The 14,194-nt window shown below is 36.6% G+C and overlaps 1 protein-coding gene across 7 annotated transcripts in view; it reads left to right on the forward strand.

Annotated features, from left to right (window-relative positions):
* ROBO1 (roundabout guidance receptor 1) overlaps positions 1-14,194 on the forward strand; it is a 1,126,854-nt gene that overhangs the window by 1,075,358 nt on the left and 37,302 nt on the right. For 2 of the 7 annotated variants that reach the window (XM_025449655.3, XM_049104796.1), the window contains 4 exons: positions 1,363-1,389; positions 2,810-2,852; positions 9,033-9,187; positions 12,124-12,459. In XM_025449655.3, coding sequence (XP_025305440.2) covers positions 1,363-1,389; positions 2,810-2,852; positions 9,033-9,187; positions 12,124-12,459 — 561 coding nt within the window. The remainder of the gene's footprint in view (positions 1-1,362; positions 1,390-2,809; positions 2,853-9,032; positions 9,188-12,123; positions 12,460-14,194) is intronic. The other 5 variants (XM_049104797.1, XM_049104795.1, XM_049104799.1 and 2 more) reach the window with 5 other exon arrangements.

A 14,194-nucleotide genomic window follows, 5' to 3' on the forward strand; every position in this document is an offset into this window, starting at 1 on the left:
AGTGCATCTGCTGGGCACACAGTGCTCAGGTTTTTGTTTTTGTCCCTTCTAGTGTGGCTCAGCGATAAAATGGTTTGGTAAGAAGTGACAATTGTACAGAATGCCCCAGCATTGCTGTGTGCAGCCCCAAAGGCTCTAATCCTAAAGCAAATTTCTGGGAGACATTCCAATGTGAAGCAGCAAATACATTTTTGGCAGCTTCTTGATCCGCGAGAAGTCATCAGTATTCTAGTTTGTGTGTATTAAGGACTTCATGGATGCAAACTTTTTATCCTCAAGGGAGCAGCGGTGGTTCCCTTGCCTTCTTTACCAGGGCAGCGTTGACAGGAAGGCCAAGAGCCTGGAAACCAAGTCAGCCTCCTCCCACCATGAAATGACGTGGGAATAGTTGTGGTGTTCCCCACACCCAGGAACGGGGAGGAGGTGGGAAGAGTGGGGGAGACAAAGCTGCTAGCTTTGAGGTCTGCAGTTCAATTTCAGGCGTTATTGATCAGATTAAGATTTATAACTGCAGGATAAGTGAAGGTTTTCAGTGGGGTGTTATTGTTCTATTGTTTAGCTCCTAGCATGACATGTAAAAAATGCTCAGCCTCCTCTAGGAGAGCCTCTCAAGGTAAACTATAATGGAGAAATTCAAGTGTAAAACTCCCCATTTTTTTCCTGTCCATTCACAAATTTCTATTACGATAAAAACAGAACATTACATTGTTTATATGAGAAGGTGTCAGGCGTTTCTCTGCTGTGAAACAGCTCAGGTTTATGGCTCTGTTTCAGCTCTTTCTTTCCTTCTTTCCTCCCTTCCTCCTTCCTTTCTTTCTCTTTTTCCCTCCCTCCCTCCCTCCCTCCCTTCCTTCCTTCCTTCCTTCCTTCCTTCCTTCCTTCCTTCCTTCCTTCCTTCCTTCCTCCCTCTCTCTTTCTCTGAGTGACAAATACTTAAGCACACCTATTAGTCCATTTTAATAAGCATTTACTTTAAGAACTCTAGATAAGGTTCAAGCGAGACCCTGATAATACTTGTTTGAGAATCCATCAGCCAGTGTTTGGAAATGACTAACAACATCAGAGGATTCCTGTTTGTCCTAAAGCCGTGAGCTCAATCTCTGTTGCTAAATGCAGGGTCATTCACAGGCTAACCCAGCACAGCTCCCATGCCAGACGCTTCACAAAATGGTACCTGTAGAGACAAGCCTCTTCTTTTAACCTCAGATTTGGTTTTATTCATATATCAGAGTGTCAGAACTACTGGCTTAGTTATTTACATTTGTTTTATGTTCAGCTGTCTGCTTGATTTATACTAATGTGATATGTTCCCTTTCTCTCTTCAGCTTAATAACGGGTTTATATTTTGTTTTGATTTTTCAGTCCCGTCTTTTACCTTCACACCAACAGGTATATATTTGCACTTACACTCCTCCTCTCCTTTGCTAGTTTGGCATGTGTTGTACTATTGTGTTTCTGTTTTTATTTCATTTTCTGCAGTTAGTTGGGGAAAAGGACTTAAGATGGAATACAATACTTCATTTACTCATGTCAGGCATGCATTTGAAGTAGAAGTGGTTGGTGTTGCTTTTCATCCATTTAATACAGTTATTTATTCATGACTCCACACTGCATCCTAGCCTTGTGCGCACGTGTTTCATTAGATAGACACTCTGTTTCCGCCCTCAGCATGATTTAACATGCTAATGATCTTATTGATTATTTCATACTTGGCAGTGCATTTTTCCCCTTAACTTAAGCTTTCACATTTTCCAACAAAATTTTCTCTCCCTTGAAATTCTCTGTCCATAGAATCAACATTTTTGAAGGTAACCAAAATATCCAGCACATGTGAAAGATAAAACTTTTTATTTTCCCTAAGTCAGAATCCTAATATTTTGTTCTATTCAGTTTCTTTCAAAGTGGGTCCTCTTCTTTCATATCACCTTTAATAGAAGATGTACCTGTAGTCTTGCCTCCTCGGTTTTAATCCAGTTATTGTAATCACTGGAAGCAGTTATCTCTCCTTAACACACTCCCTGTTTGGAGTTCTTCTAAGTCGCAGAATTTGGCAGCTTTTAGAAACATATTTCTTCTTAGAAAATGTGTCTGTATTTACAGAAAAGCTAATCTTCTTAACCCCTTGCCTGTGTGCAAATCTTTATTTGTTATTGCTAAATTTTTACACCCATAACTCATTAGGCTGAGAATGCTTTCAAAAGCATTAAAATATATTGCCACTATATATACACATGTCTGATGAAAATATAATGGGAACGGGTTCTAGAAGCCACAATAAAAAAATAGATTGTATTAATTAATAGCCACAACTTGGCATATATCTTTGTGTGTGGAGAGAGAGAAGGTTTATTTTAACGTTTATCTTTGTCTTACTGGTACTCATACTTCTGGGAAAATAATCCTGCCATTTTCCCCCATATTTAAGATTCCAATTATATATATACAAAATCGCACAATTATGGGATCTAGCAATAAATTCAAAATTGAAAACTATGGGAATGCAAATGTAAAATGCATAGTATATTTAATAAGAGTGTACTCCAGTTTGCTTTTACTGAGTTATCAACCTTACCAACAGTGTAAGAAAATAAGGGTAAAATATTTAATTCTATATAATCTAAAAAAAGAATACTAGTTGAATCAGAAATGTACTTTCTGTGATGGTTTTACAATGCTTCTAAGTAGAAAGGGAGGAAGTGTTCCATTTTAGAAAGATGGTCATGGATGTAATAGCTTTTGATTTATAAACATAAACATGTCTATTAATTGTTTCTTTTCTTTTCTTTTTTTTTTTTTTGTAACATTCTAGTAACTTATCAGAGAGGAGGTGAAGCTGTGAGCAGTGGAGGGAGGTAATTATCCTGCTTGTTTTGTAGATCCTAAAGGGAATTCCAGGTATCTCATCTTGTCTTCCTCAATGACATCACTCACTGTGCATAAAAGATTTAAGTTAAGGATGAAATTTGTTCAGATCTTTTAGAAATACTCCGTTTGGGCTGTACTGTGGAACTAGGCTTGTTTGTACACAGATGCCGCGGATTGAAGCTGTTGTGTCCTGGTGAATGAACACGAGAGGGCGCACTTTAACCGGGAAAGACAAACTTGCTGAATTAGCAGATGATTAAAAGGAGTTAAAGTAATTAAGCAATGGCATTTATGAAGATTAAGAAATATAGCTAGTTAACAGATACTATCAAAGAAAAAGTGTTCATTTGAAAAGCTGCTGAACACAGCATTTGCTCATAAGTTGTAGGTTAGGTTTGTTCTTGTGAATTCAACATAGTTCAGCTCTCCGTTTGTAGGGAAGTATGTTGAAATACAGGAAGAAACCTAGGTAGCTTGTTAATACAGAGCTTTTTTCTCTCTCTTTCTAATTAAAATGAACCTCAATCCTATATTTATTATTTTCTGTAATTATTATTCAGTGAACTTTAATGTATTCACAGAGAAATCACAAATTGATGTGACAGGCAGCTTAAGAGAGCTGAAAAAAAGTATATGTTATGAGAGCTAAGCTTCTGGAATTTCTATAATAAGATGATTTTTCCTCCAAACCAGCAACATCTAGCTTAAGGTAGAGGAACAAAAAACTTCCAATCAAAACCATTTTAGAATTCAAATTCGATTAATTTATTAAGTGTTCTGCTTTGCATGGTTGGATAGTATGCTTGCAACTGGAAAAGACAAAAATGAGTAAGGTATTATTTCTGAATCTAAGGAGCATACCATGTGGTGACACAATTACTGAATCTAGTATACAACAAAGAGTGATTTTAAAGAAGTGTTGACCACCTTTAACCAATGCTGTACCAATTTGGCAACAAGCACTAATCTCTTCTTCCTGGGTACTGGTGCTAGCTGACTGTTTTCATACCTGTGAAACAAAGCCAGCCCCCGAACGACCCAAAAGCTAGGGAGGTCTTCATAAGGAATAAATTCATTTGATTCAGAAATTAAACCAGAGCATGTTTATGCATCCAGGGGAATTCCATCTAAATTAGAGCCCAGATATTCATGAAACAGCCTCTGGCATAATAACATTCTCTCGTGAATAAATCTGGAATGCCTGATTATATAACCACCTCTCTACATGTGTATGTTCATGACTGTCGACTTCCACTTTCACCTTGATCAAAGCACATAAAATACTTGTTGAGCATCTTCTATATGTTCTGCACTAGCCTCCGTGGATGGGCACATGTACAGACTCTCTCTATCTCACATACACATGCACACATGTGCACACACACAAAATATCTGTGGTTTTGCTCTAAATGGATTTATAACCTAGATAAAGCAAATGATCATATCAAACCGAATGGAAGGAATCCATGGGTACCAAATGCAACTTTCTACAGCAAGACTGAAAAATTACAAACTAAACTATCTTCTGGAAAACTTTCAGTATTGCCATACAGAACTAACCTTCTTTTAAGGTTAAAAAGAGAATGACAGTGAAACGTACATATTTCAAATACCAAATAGAAAGATAATAGAAAGAAATAGAAAGAGGTCTCTCTTTAACCAAATGACAACAGATGCTGGCATATTACAGTGAAATAAAGATCTCATGGTCACAAGGACAGTTATATACATAATTTTAAATGTATTTATTCATCAGACATATTTACAGAATGTCTACCATGTTACGGGTGCCATTCTAGTTGCTTGGGATGCATCAGTGAGCAAGTCGATAAAAACTCCTGTCCTTGTGAACCTTACATTAAGTGCAGGAGATATAAGATAAATAATAAACATTAAAAAAGTCAACTCTAGCATCAGCAGTCGATGAGTGCTTTGGAATAAATAGAGCAGAATAAGAGGGATCAGGAGTGTTTCAGGAAGAAGTCTCATTTCTTAGCCACAGTATGTGTTTGGGTGGATTCCCAGGGGAGGGGGGAAGAGGAATCAGAGTGTGTGTGTGTGTGTGTGTGTCTGTGTGTGTATCTGTGTTCTGTGTATCTGTGGTTAGAGAAGGGGCAGTGACCTAACTCCTCCACTCACCTCTCATGTCCATCCCTTAAACTCTGGTTTCCCTCTGGCATTTCGACTCTGTGAATCCGCTTTGGCCCTCCCACCTCATTTGGCTGATGATACCGAAGTCATCATCTCAAGTCTTCCTTTCTTCTGTATCCATCCCTGCCTTGGTTGATTCTCCTTTCACCCCCTTCACTACCACAGTACTGTTTCCTGCCAAGCGCTCATGCTCTCCTGCCCTATCTGTTGCAGAAGCTCCCCACAGCCCTATCTTTATCTGCATTCATTAGCACTACTTCCTGTTAATTCCCTTTGGCCGTTGGAGCCTAGATGGTATTTTGAAATGCATATGGATCATGTCTCTGAGTAGCTCTAGATTCCATTTTTAATAGAACCCACCATGACTAAAATACCAAGTCCAAATTTAGCACAGCCCATAAAGCCAGCAACCTATAGGGTTTTGCAGGTCCATTTCCCATCTCTAAGTGTCATACCCTACATCCACAGTGTCAGCCCACCTGCCAATCTCCAGTATAAGATTCTTCTATAGATCTGTATTCCGTCAACCCGGAATGTGCTCCCCTCTACCCCACCCCACCCCCGCCGCTGTCACTTTGCCGAGCTTCACCTGCTGTGTCTTCCATGAACTTTTAGTGCTGTGTAAATATCACAGTTAAAGCACCTAGCATAAGGTAATGCAATTATCTTTTGTTTATATCAGGTGTCAGGAAATTATGGCTCCTGGGCCAAGTCCAGTCTGCTGCCTGTCTTTTAAGAATACACCCAAACTTACTTGTTCACATATAGTCCATGACTGCTTTCCCACCACAATGGCAGAATTGAGTCATTGCAACAGAAAATATAATAAAGGAGAAGGCTGAGCCAGAAATCTTTTCTTGTGAATTTAGCCATTCCCAGAAAAGGGAAAATGAGGATTGTGGTAAGCAAAGAGACCTCTTCCCACCCTTGGAAAGGGCAAAGGGCTTGTGATATAACCCAGGGAAAGATTATGGAAGAAGTATTATGTAGCTGTTCCTACCCGTTTGTTTTCCATACCTCAGACATTCCAGGAACCTCTTCCAAAAGCACTACTTAAAATCCAAACTACAGCATAAACCTGGGAACAGCAGAGAAATCCTGAAGAAAGAAATAAGAAAATCAGGCCAGAGAGAATGCCAATAAATCATTTCCTCACAGTGGGAGGTGGTGACAAAGAAACAGCTCTCAGGCCTTGCTTCCCTCTAAAATCCTGGCCACTCTTAAATCTATCCCTTGCTCCTTCCTGGGCTTCAGAACCCTTTAAAGCAATGAATTAAAGGAAAGAGGAGACAGTCTACAGGCAAGCAACCTTTACTGCCAAGGCCCTCTTAACATTTTCTCCTGCTCTGCGACCCTCTAGTGTTTTACTTGGTGATTTAGAAATTCAGATAGGTTGGTTTTGTTTTGTTTTGTTTTGCCTTGCTTTGTTTGAATGAATGATTGGGGTATCTGGAATAAGTAGAGCAGAGGAAACGAAAGTAATTACTGCACAATTATTTAAACGTAGTGTCCATTTTTCCTTTGTGAGACAAACTTTATCCCCTTAATATGAACTGGAAGAAACGTTTGGTTATTATGAGCCCTCCTGACTTCTTTTCCCTGATAATATTGTCTTTTAAAACACAAGGAAGAAAGAAGCAAAACTCAGATATATAACATCTAATATTATATGTTAAAAAAAATAGACATACATTAATTACCAGCACTGAGTTTTGCTTCTGCTTAATTTCTTAGTGTTGAACAGCTAAATCTCTGTCATGTGTACTAAAACCATCTTAAAGACAAAAAAAATAACCTATGAGATTGGTAGTTTAAAAAGTCCCTAACACCCTTAGCTGTATATGACCCGAACTTCCTCAGAGACCTCTAAAATATACACATAACATCTTAAGCTTCATTATGGGTCGATAATCTGTGGTTCACCTTCTTCCCCAAATAATTAATATTACAAATACAAGTCTAAACCAAAGTCAGGATGTGAATTGTTAATCTTACTTCCTGTTGGAAATCACCCATACATATGGAAAGTTCTTTCAGCTTATGATATCAAAACATTCACTTTCAAAGTACCTTTCTGAGAGAATCATGGTAGCATAAATATATTGTCTATTCCTCTTGAAACGTGTAAGTCAGACTGAAAAATTTCCCCTTGACCCATGCTTTAGACCCATGATATCTCTACAGTGTCAAATATGGAAATATATTTTAATAGCTGCTACAGTGATAACACACTTGGTTTAAGTTCAAGTGAAAATACGGTAAGTAGAGCTAAAGATTACTAGAGGCAGAATTTCTATAACCAACATCTATTTCAAAGGCTCCAAATATCTGTGATACAGCTTGCATTTAAATGTTTTAAATTTCAAACATTGCAGCACAATCGCTCTTCAAAGCACGTTTTTATCAACAATATTAATAAGTTTGCTTAGTGTTGTCAGTGTTATTCTGAATTTCGAGACTGTAGACATTTCCCCCACTTTTTCTCTTATATGAATATTTGAGGACTTAAGGAAATTTTAGTACTCCCCAATTGGTAGGCTTATAGCATCCTGGATTCCAGTGAATTCTAGAGCCAGAGGACCTGGGCTTGAATCCCAGCCCTGTCATTCACTCACTTCATAGAACCATGAACATGTTTCTTAACCTTCTTGTCTGAGGGTCAGTTTCTTCATCTGTAAAATCTGGATAATAGTAGTAACTCTTTTGTCTAATTATTCTAAGAATTAAATGAGTTGATGCATGTAAAGAACTCAACAATATCTCACACGTTGTAAGCAAAAAGTAAATATTCATTTTTATTACAGATATATATACACATACGTACATCTACACATGTACAGAGACATATATATTATAAATCCCGATTCTTCCTTTGGAGTGAATCATTCTTCAAATAACCATCATTTGCATTATTTAGTTTCCTCAGTCAACTATCTGTTTGTCATGGAAACCTGGAGAGTGAAGAGTCAGGTTCTTGCTTCCTGGGTTAATGAGAAGCATGGATATTGTATTTTAATGAAGAAAATGGCGAAGGAAATCTTTGCAGAATCTGCAGTTCCAGTCTATATGTTGTGGCTCTGACAGCACACCATGCATCATCATCTCTTTTGCTAAATTATCAAATGGAGTCAGTGTTGAAAAAGTACATGAGGAATATCATTCTTAGACTCAAGTCTGTGTCTCTGGCACTAGTGGTCCCGGGTTCCCGCTAATAGCCATTGATGCACTTTGCATTCCCAACACAGAGTGAAAGAGCATTAACATGTGCTATGCCAAAAAAGACAGGAACACTAATATTTCTTATAGTGGACACTTTTGTTTTACCAGATTTAACTCAGTAGCTTTGTTTATGTAGGAATTTATGGCATTTTACATTGTCACCATCAGAAAGTGTTGACAAGCTCACAGAGCTGTGTACTGAAACATTGATGAGGCTCTCTGCAAATGTCAGAGAGCCCTAAACTCACTGTTTCTGACAAATGGTTTTGAAGGAAACTATGCAAAGATGCTTACTGTGAAGGTTCCATTGTCTGAGTAAAGGAGCTTGTTCCATTTTTTACTGAAGTCGTAAGAAGAATCATGATTTTTTTGTGTGTGTGAGTCAAAGACAAAAGAATGTAAACTGTCTCAAATATGGTATTCTTTAAGCAACTAAAACACTAAAAAAAAAAAAAAAAATAGGTCTCCGTATTCTTAGATTCCATGTTTGTTAGTCACTGTGATTAAAGTAGAGCATTGCATATGGTACTGTATTTCAAGTCTGAAGCCTGACCATGCCAGTTTACAATGCTATGGCCCTATAAACTGAGGGACATCCTCGAGACATCATATTCCATTATAGTTATCTTGTAAAGAAATAACTGTAAAATAAAAGGAATAGTACCATCATTCAGCATAGCTGACCCAGTTATTTGTAAGAACAGTGAGATGAATTTGTTGGAAGTCTGAATAGGAAATATTATTTGCTATTAATAAAACATGTGCTTATATATGTATATATATTATTTTTTCCTTAGGCCAGGACTTCTGAACATCAGCGAACCTGCCACACAGCCCTGGCTGGCAGACACGTGGCCCAATACTGGCAACAATCACAATGACTGCTCTATCAATTGCTGTACGGCAGGCAATGGTAACAGTGATAACAACCTGACCACCTACAGTCGCCCAGGTTAGAGATGCAGAGACAGCTCCATAAGTCTTAGCACAAGGACTGGCCACAGGAGGATACATTTCTTCCCCTCCCCCTACATTGGAAAGGAAAATTTGGTCAACATTTTCATAAAATGTTGACTGTTGTCTAGCGAATTACCCCGATTCTATATTTTCTTCCACCAGAGTTTCCCAATATGCACTGGAAGGATGGAGAGTATGAACTCTAGAATAGATAGCAAACAAGGAAAAATGAAATTGTGCAAAGGCATTCATCTTTATGAGAATGTATGTATTTATAATTTATATTTGTAATTAAGTATTTTTAAGATTTAGGGAATAGAACAAATCAAAAAGTTCATAAATCTCTAGTTATAGTGAACAAAATTCTTTAATAACAGTACAAAAATAATAGCAACTGTACAACAGTAATAAAAAATTTGTAAATTGTGAATGAAAATTAACTGAAATTTCAAATCAAAGTTTTATCGTGTAGAAGTGAATCCCGAGATACCAGAAATATATATCTTGCAGGTGTGTATGCATACATTTATTTTATATTTTGTGTTTTTGGTTCAGAAATATGAGTGAGTAAATTATGTCGTTAAGATTTCATGCTAAAAACATTACATTAAAATATGGATGTAGAGCACAAAATATTGAAAGGAATAAACAGGAAATTACTCATGATTTCTTGCAAAAAAAAAGAAAACAGAATGAAAACCTTCAACATTTCCAATTGGGAAATATTAAAAGAATCATAAAGAATCAAAAGATATGAGTAGAGAAGTAAAATAACCCATGGAACTAAGAAAAAGAGAAATAGAAGATATGGGATCCCTGGGTGGCGCAGCGGTTTGGCGCCTGCCTTTGGCCCAGGGCCTGATCCTGGAGACCCGGGATCGAATCCCACATCGGGCTCCCGGTGCATGGAGCCTGCTTCTCCCTCTGCCTGTGTCTCTGCCTCTCTCTCTCTCTCTGTGTGTATGACTATCATGAATTAATAAAAAAAAAAAAGAAAGAAAGAAATAGAAGATAGCATTTAAGTGAAGATGTTGTGTGTCTTCACTAAAAAACAAATCATAAAGCAGTCTGTATGTCTAGCCTTAAAACAAGTCCAGAGTCTCCATTGAATATGGATATAGATATGGGTGTGACATATCCATGTGAGTACACCCCTGTTCTCCAGAGGTCCATGGGGTTTTTTTTGTGTGTGTGTGTTGTTTTTTTTTTTTTTTTAAGATTTTATTTGTTTATTCATGAGAGACACAGAGAGAGAGAGAGGCAGAGACACAGGCAGAGGGAGAAGCAGCTCATGCGGGGGAGCCCAATGTGGGACTCAATCCCCGTCTCCAGGATCACGCCCTGGCCTGAAGGCAGGCCCTCAACCGCTGAGCCACCCAGATGTCCCAAAGGTCAATGTTCTAGTTGTATAGATAGGTGCTTACATGATAGCGAATTAAAAAAAAAAAAAGACTGTTGAGCTCTATAGGAGACAAAAGGTGACAATACCCACTTTAATATGTAGAGCTGTGTCATCTAATATGATAGCCTCTGGCTACAGGTGGCTATTTACATTTACATTAAACAAAAGACAATTTAAAATTCAGTTCCTTGTTTGCACTAGCCACATTTCAAGTGTTCAGGAGCTACCAGACACAGGTGGATAATGCAGAATAGAACGTGTCCATCATCTCATAAAATTCTATGGAATCCCACTCATTTAGAAAAATTGGTGAAGAAAAATGAAATTGACAAAACCACATGGCCTTTAATAATATTTCTTAACCACTGTTAAATTATTTAAATTATTAAAGGCCAGGTGAGTCATATTCCCATTCCCTGTTCATTTATTGTTAAAATGCAGAGTAATTGAGTTCAGTATTACAGAGAAGTTGCATATTTCTCTTAAGATTATATTCACATTTATGCCTTTAGTAGCAACCATGTTAATTTTTCATCAAGATATCCAGCTGAAAAACCAGACTTCAAGGTGAGCTGTTAATGTGGGTGCCACTATGAACTACATGAATAAAATAATGGTATTTTAGCCATTGTAACTTGACAAATTTTTTTATTTAAAAAAGTTTTAATTTTAAATTATAATTTTAGTTCTTCCTGATATTTTAATATTTTTAACTGCAGGTTTTAAATATTTCTATTTAATTTTAAATATTCCATCAGTTATTTCTTTCTCTAATACTTCAATGAAGAGCAAATTAAAGGGAAATTGAAATAGTAGACAAATTAGATATTATTTCAGGCTTTCTTTGATTAAATTACTCAGGCTACTTACAATTCATTTCATCATCATTATTTTCATTTTATACTTCTTGGGGTGTCTTTATGAAACCATGAAAGAATGATTATATAACATCCTCCCCTGATAATGATTATCCTACATGACCAAGGAAAAATCTGATAAAATTATCCTAAACACTATTTACTGTCCTTTTAACCTCTGTTCCTCATGTCTTTTGAGTAGATTACTTTATCAAATATTAAAATCTCAAGTTCTTTGATGTGTAGGAAGAGTTTGTTTTTTTTTCCCCTTCAGTTTGGATTCTCAATATTTATGGTTTGTTCTTTTGCTCCAACAACTAACTAGTAGCTTCAGATAGGTCAGTAATGCCAGGCTAGAAAAATATCAATTTGGCAATGTATATTATATAAGTGAAATTCCTATTAATGGGGTTGTTAAAGGAAAATCCTCTTAAATTCAAGTTCAAAATTAGTCTCTATATAATTTCTCTATGTCCTCTCTCATTTCCTCACTTTTGAACTCCCTTCTTTAGAAAATACATATGAATACTTAGCCCTTTTTACTGATCATATTTAAGCCCATTTTTACCTTACATAACAATTTTATTGTGACTCACGAAGCTACTTACAAAGAAATTGAAAACGAATAACCATGCAGAATGACTTTTTCCTTTTCCTCTCCGTTGCACGTAGCCGATTGTATAGCAAATTATAACAACCAACTGGATAACAAACAAACAAATCTGATGCTCCCTGAGTCAACTGTTTATGGTGATGTGGACCTTAGTAACAAAATCAATGAGATGAAAACCTTCAATAGCCCAAATCTGAAGGATGGGCGTTTTGTCAATCCATCAGGGCAGCCCACTCCTTATGCCACCACCCAGCTCATCCAGTCAAACCTCAGCAACAACATGAACAATGGCAGCGGGGACTCCAGCGAGAAGCACTGGAAACCTCCCGGCCAGCAGAAACAAGAAGTGCCACCAGTTCAGTATAACATCATGGAGCAAAACAAACTGAACAAAGGTGAAGAGCTTTGCCTTTATTCCCATCCTTTTCTGTATCGGTACCCTTAACCTTTCAGCCCTACACGTCCAAACTTCCCTGGAATGAGCAAATGAAATCTTTCTTTTGTTACTCACGTTTCCTTATTTCTTTGTTTTCGAAATTTCCAGTGTCAAAGAGTTAATTAGCACAACAATAACCTTGGAAAATTGATTTTATAATAATATATAACTATTTTCAAATGGTTCTGAGATTCATTTAAATTTAATCGTAGGTGAGGGATTGCTTAGCACAATCTTTTATTCATAAGGCAGATGTACAACCGTCACAATACCTCACATTTTAAATAAATAGACTATCCCTTTCTTTCCACTCGAGAATGGAAGGTAATTGCTTCTACATGGTCATATAAACGAATGGCGGTTTTATATCAGACTGAGGAAAAATAATGAAATTAAGCTTGAACTGGAGAAGTGTTGTATTTCTCCTACCTCATGCGGTCACTAAGACTGCTGTGATGTGTGATTTTTAGAACCTAATTTTTTTGGTTGACTTGATTGAAGTCTGTCAGGCTAGAACCTACAGGAAATTTAGTGTTAACTGGTAGCAGTGAAATAGTATTTTGTAGCCTAAGGGGAATGTTTCTCTATTATAATATGTGTGAGTTGGAAGAGGTAAGTATTTGATTTTTTTTTTTTTGTATTTGATTTTTTTTGTAGCCCTTTAGGCTACTGTTTGAATAACATTATTTACAAAGTTATACCTGTTGGGAAAAAAAAAAAAAAAAAAAAAGCATCCTCTAATATGAATAGATCAGGGCAACTTTGCATGAGTGTCCAGGTAAATGACACATATTATTGTAGATAACTAGAGACATAGATTTATTTTCTTTAGGCTTGAGTTATGACCATTCTCCTCAGAAATAAAATGTACTACAGTTGGAGATTACAAAAAGGTAACTGACAAACATCCCATTTGATTAAGTTAGTGGTATATTTTTGATTTAACAATATAGTCATCCTGCTTTTTTCTAAGTTTGAGAAAATACTTGATTAGCATAAAACCCAGTTCAGTATATGTTTGTTAAGACTCTTGCACAAGTTTGTAACAAAGGCTGACAATGATGAGGACAGTTTCTACAATCCTATAGTTTACAGTAGGAATTCCAACTGTTGTTATGTTATTCCTCCTTAGTATATGGCTCTACTGTGGTCTTTGGGAAGTTCTGACAGTCCTCTGCACAAATATTTCAGGGATCTTATTGTTTATACTGCTTGTAACAGACTTGGCATATCAACTGTAATAAAGACTTGGAATGCCACTAAACTGATGGATTATTACCCATTACATTCCAGTAGCAAGTTTATCATTTGGATTTTTACCTTTGCCTGAGTAAGCAAAAGCATTTCCATGGCAGATTGAGATACTTTGTTTTCTTATCATGGATATGTTTTTTATTAGATATAATCTTGCTGACAAGCTTCAGGGCTTTTTATTATTTTTTAATGATTTGCAGACATCATACTTCCCTGATTTCTTATGGTTAAAATTATTTTGTTGTTACATTTTTAAAGTTAAGAAGTCAAGCAATTCTGATTTCTGCCTTAGCTGATTTGTAAATATTTTAAAGAGAAGAAATAGTCCCTCATGTGGTTTGTACATATCTATATTAGTCTGATTTATACAAAAGAGATGATGCAAAGAATTTGTATTTTATAAATCTTAAGGAAGGCATGCCTATCTTTTCTTGACTTTT

The sequence above is a fragment of the Canis lupus genome, chromosome 31 (genome assembly GCF_003254725.2).
Source record: "Canis lupus dingo isolate Sandy chromosome 31, ASM325472v2, whole genome shotgun sequence".
NCBI classification, from domain to species: Eukaryota; Metazoa; Chordata; class Mammalia; order Carnivora; family Canidae; genus Canis; species Canis lupus.